The following is a 4,422-nucleotide window of genomic DNA, read 5'->3' as shown; positions in this document are numbered from 1 at the left end:
CTTTTACCAAAACCCGTGAAACACTTGGAATTTTACTAAAATGTATTATTAAACTATTTAAGTTAATATTAGCATTAATAAAAATAATATTTCAACAATATGTTACCGATACGAATTTACAGCGCAATAGTTATTAACGTTGAACTGTCAAATGGCCGAATGAAGAAGAGGCAAGTAGAAAGAAAAGCATGTAGCAAAAGGAAATGAACAATTGGAACAAAGTAAATATATGTTCGTATGCACATACATGTGTATAATATCAATGTACCTACCCCGCAAACATATTCTGAGCGTTCAGAATATATGAGTTCGAAAGGAGTCCTAGGTGGGTAAGAAATATGAGTTTCAAAAACAAAAAATTGTTTACTCTTATATGAATCTTTTAGGATTCATATATGATCCAAGTTATGAGCCAGCACCTTGTGCGAATATAAAAACAATAAAGATTTGAAATTTATATCTAAAGTTGTTCATACAGAAATTGAAAATAATTATAAAACAAAAAATTAACAAAATTTAGCTGCAGCTGCTGCTATTGAATGCATGTTGGAATGTGTATATGCACGTAAGTATGTATGTATGTTATTTGAAAGGTATTTTTGCTGAATGCCTTTGGAAATATAGTGAGTTAAGACTCAAAGAATAACGTAAAATAAGAGTCCGATTGCAGTAATTTATGAGGCCGGTAAGTCTTAAAAAGAGTCTGAAATGATTCCTATATGAGGCCAAAAATTGTTTTAAAAGAGTCCAAAATGAGCCGTATATGAGGCCAATAAGAGTCCAATATGGCTCATATTGAGGCTCATTTGATATATGAATTTAAGCTCCTATAAGTCGACATTCGGAGGAAGGGATACACCCTCATATCGGACTCTTAAATGAGCTCATTATGAGCGTAATGGCTCCGAAATAGGACTCCTTAAAGACTCATTTATGACTCCAAATGTTTGCTGGGTAAGAACTCGAAATATAATAAAAAGAAAATATTTGGCTGTGAAATGTTTATTCAAGCTTATAAACATATTTAACAGCTTCAATTAAAGCTATGAAAGCGTCTCTTTTTTCAGCGGCAACAGTTCGACGCCACATAAACTCCACAATAACGTCTGCCAAAATTCCTGGGTTATTGTAGTTGTCCTTGTAAAAGAAGCGTTTGACAACCCTCCACTGGGACTCTATTCGCTGAGTATGTGTACCATCTTCGGCAACAAATGGATTCACTGGGTCACTATGGTTGACCTTCTTGTGGATGAATCCATGTTCTGAAAGGCAATCATAAGCCCGCCAGAAGTCCGTACGGATTGTAGTTCCCTCCAGCACATGCTTCTTTATAAGAGGTATTAATACGTCTGCCGATCTGATGTTGTCCGGGCACACCTCGAGTCGAAGATCCTCCTTGCCATCTTCAATTATTCCCAATACCCAATGACCTTTAACTCTCCTTCCTAAACCGGGAGGGGAAAAATAAATAAAAACATATAATTACATAGTACTCAAGAGCAAATTACCTTTATTATATTTTCTCTTGCCAAATTTGCTTTCATTAATTTGGACCGTTTTGCCCGGACCACCAATTTTGCCACTGAATTGTTGATGGTCCAACTGGTATACTACTACCACTTCTCTGCAGTAGCTATACCAGTCGGCAATGGTCCTTGATGAAAGTGTAAAGCCATCTTCCAAGAAGTCCTCACGTTGGGCGGTTTCGTGCGACATCCTGTACGCCGAGCTTTGCGTTCTGGAACCAAGTTCCAGTGGCTCGGGAAATGCGCGATTTCTTTTTGTATTTGCCCCTGTAGCATATAAAACAACCGAGCTGTCTATCCTCGGCAATTTTTAAAAACATGGGGGCTTTATTGGCACCGCAATACATGGATTTCCTGATTAGGCCATTATCCCCGGCAAACTTTACGCACTGGATGTGAGACCCTAAATGGCGCACAAGCCGCCCCAAATTCCATAAGGACCGTACGTATCGATCCAAATTGCTTTATTGCTGACGCAGTTTTCCTCGGTATTCAGGGCAGCAACGTTAAGAGAACCAAAGTCGTCTTCCATTCGTATTTAGTGCGATGTTTCTCCAAATTATGCTGCACACAACTGCCTATTACTGCTGCAATTTACCTCGCAATAATGGGATGCAACATTTAAATGAGCAATGTCCTCTTGCATCTGTATTTCGTCCGAAGTTTCTGTACAATCTGCTTCAAAAGACTGTGACAGCAACTGCTCACAGAGCTTCGGATCTTGAAAAGTACAATTTAATAAATTTCCTTAAAACTTTAATGCGACTATTACTTTTACCTTTTCTTAAGTTATTTGCTGTATTCGGTGAACATTTCACTGTCACCATTTGTCCTATCGCATTTTCCATTCGCAGTTTTTCCATTTTTTTAAATAAATTAAACTAAGCCTTCTTGTCTTGTATTTTTGACAGCTGGTTCTGTCAGAAACATTGGGTGTGTATAGTAGCTTCTTTAGTAAAAAATTGCAGCGAGAGCGAAAAGCAAAATAGAGCGTAAAATTGAGAAGAGAAAACTAGCAGAAAAAGTTATTGAACACAAAACTAGTAAAACTTTCAAGTGAATAGTTGTTGCTCCATTTTGACATTCTGCTGTAAACATTTTACTTTTTGTAAATGAGTTTTAAACTTTGCTTTACACACAATCACTTTCACAGTTCAGTACATCATTAATATTTTGACTTTCACTCATTTTACTTTTGTTTAGGCTTATACTACGTTCAAATTGACGAGCTAAACATGTTAAATGGGCTTGAACCAGTTAAATGAACAAAACATGTTCATAAACAAATTAAATCGCATGCAATTGTTGTTGGAAAATTGAACCAGTTAAATCATTTAACTCGTTTGAAAACGAGTTCAGCGCAGAGTTGTATCAGAAAGCTTTCTGCTCCGGCCAATCAGAATTCTGAAAAATATTAAAAATTAAAAAATATCAAAATTGTATGCATGTCTGCCCGCCAAAAAAGAGGCAAAGGCGGTAATTAGTTATTCCCATGAGGTCTCATCGTACGCAGAGATAAATAGTGCATACGAACTAAATATTTTGAAGTCTCTAAGTATTCCGTATGCGTTAATATCATGAGCAGACATTCGCACAAAACAAATTGAAACACACAAACTTGATTTGAATATTTTTTATTATTATTGGCAATCAAACAACCGTCAAAGTTAACTCCAAATGTTCAATGTGGATGATTGTGTTTTCCAAAAAGCTTTTTTTCATTTAACAAGTTAAATGGGGCCAATTTGAACGTAATATTAACCAATTCAACAAATGGCGGCTTTTGACACATTCTTCATCTGGTAGCTAATTTTTGTTAACAAAAATTTTACTAGCACGAATTTGCAGCTCTTTCGTGTTATTACGCTCTCGATTCAGTGCTCTCTTGCAAATTTTTTGGGTTATTATACACTTTTCCAGTAAAAATTTACAGGTTCCAGTACAAATTAGTACTGACAATTTGTTACTATACACACCTATTGGATTGCTGTTGATTTGTGTGTGTGTTCGCTTGCTCTAAGTTATCCCAGATAGTGCAGAAAATCGGAGAGACGGATCGATTTATCGGCCAACCAGTTGACCAACCGCTAGAAGTTGGTGGTAAATAAGCAGTGTGTGGGCAAGTTGGCAAACCTTCGTCAAGTTGTTCGTCAGGTTGGAGCAAAATCAAAATTTTTTGATTTTTGGGACAGATTGGTCAACTTGTTGCTCTGTGTGTAAACAAGTTGGCAACCTAAAATGCGATGTCATTTTCTTAAAGGCGCATTAACGTTAACATCTGTTTTTCGGTTCGTTCCGCTGGTGAAACTGCGTATAATTTGTGAAAAACGGGGCGGTAGCAATAAAATACATAAAAATGATAAGCATTCCTAGCGTAGCTTAAAAGTTTACCGGTGATGTTGTGTTGTTAACAGTTCAAAAACTCTTACTCAAATGAAATCGGCCAACTGGTTGGCAGCAGTGTTGCCGTTTTAGCCCTTTGGTGGCTAGATTTAGCTACCACATGGTTTTTTTGGCCACATAAATTTAACATTGCCCCTAGCCCTTTTTTTGGTCCTTTGGAGAATTTATTCATACTTGGCATGAAAAAGTTGTATAGGCTTAATTTTATCTCAGTTTTTTTTTTCATTTATGTAAGAGATGAATTTTGAAACTAAGAATGACTGATATATATACATATACGTATTGTATGTTCCTTACGTTTTTATACATACATAATCTAAAAGTGTTAGGGCTGTTGACTTATCTATTAACGATTTAACTATCGTTTAAAATAGACAAGTTTACGGCCCTTAATATGCCTAATTTGTTAAATGGCCCATCAAGTCGATTGACTTGCGGTGTGATTGTACCAGCTGCTGGTGTGACTTCAGAAACGATTAGAAAATTTTATGAT

At 36.3% G+C, this 4,422-nt stretch overlaps 1 protein-coding gene across 1 annotated transcript; it reads right to left on the bottom strand.

The window, feature by feature from the left end:
- Positions 1-1,002: 1,002 nt before the first annotated feature.
- LOC118756989 lies at positions 1,003-1,925 on the bottom strand. The gene is made up of 2 exons (XM_036491719.1): positions 1,509-1,925; positions 1,003-1,445 (listed from the first exon to the last, which is right to left on the bottom strand). The coding sequence occupies exons 1-2, from the start codon at positions 1,714-1,716 to the stop codon at positions 1,003-1,005; spliced, it is 651 nt and encodes a 216-aa protein (XP_036347612.1). The 5' UTR covers positions 1,717-1,925.
- Positions 1,926-4,422: the final 2,497 nt, after the last annotated feature.

This window comes from Rhagoletis pomonella, unplaced genomic scaffold, assembly GCF_013731165.1.
Source record: "Rhagoletis pomonella isolate Grant_MI unplaced genomic scaffold, Rhpom_1.0 Rhpom_scaffold_00002, whole genome shotgun sequence".
Taxonomy (NCBI): Eukaryota; Metazoa; Arthropoda; class Insecta; order Diptera; family Tephritidae; genus Rhagoletis; species Rhagoletis pomonella.
Note: the sequence above shows the minus strand (reverse complement) of the source record. Positions and strands in the feature narration are given on the sequence as shown.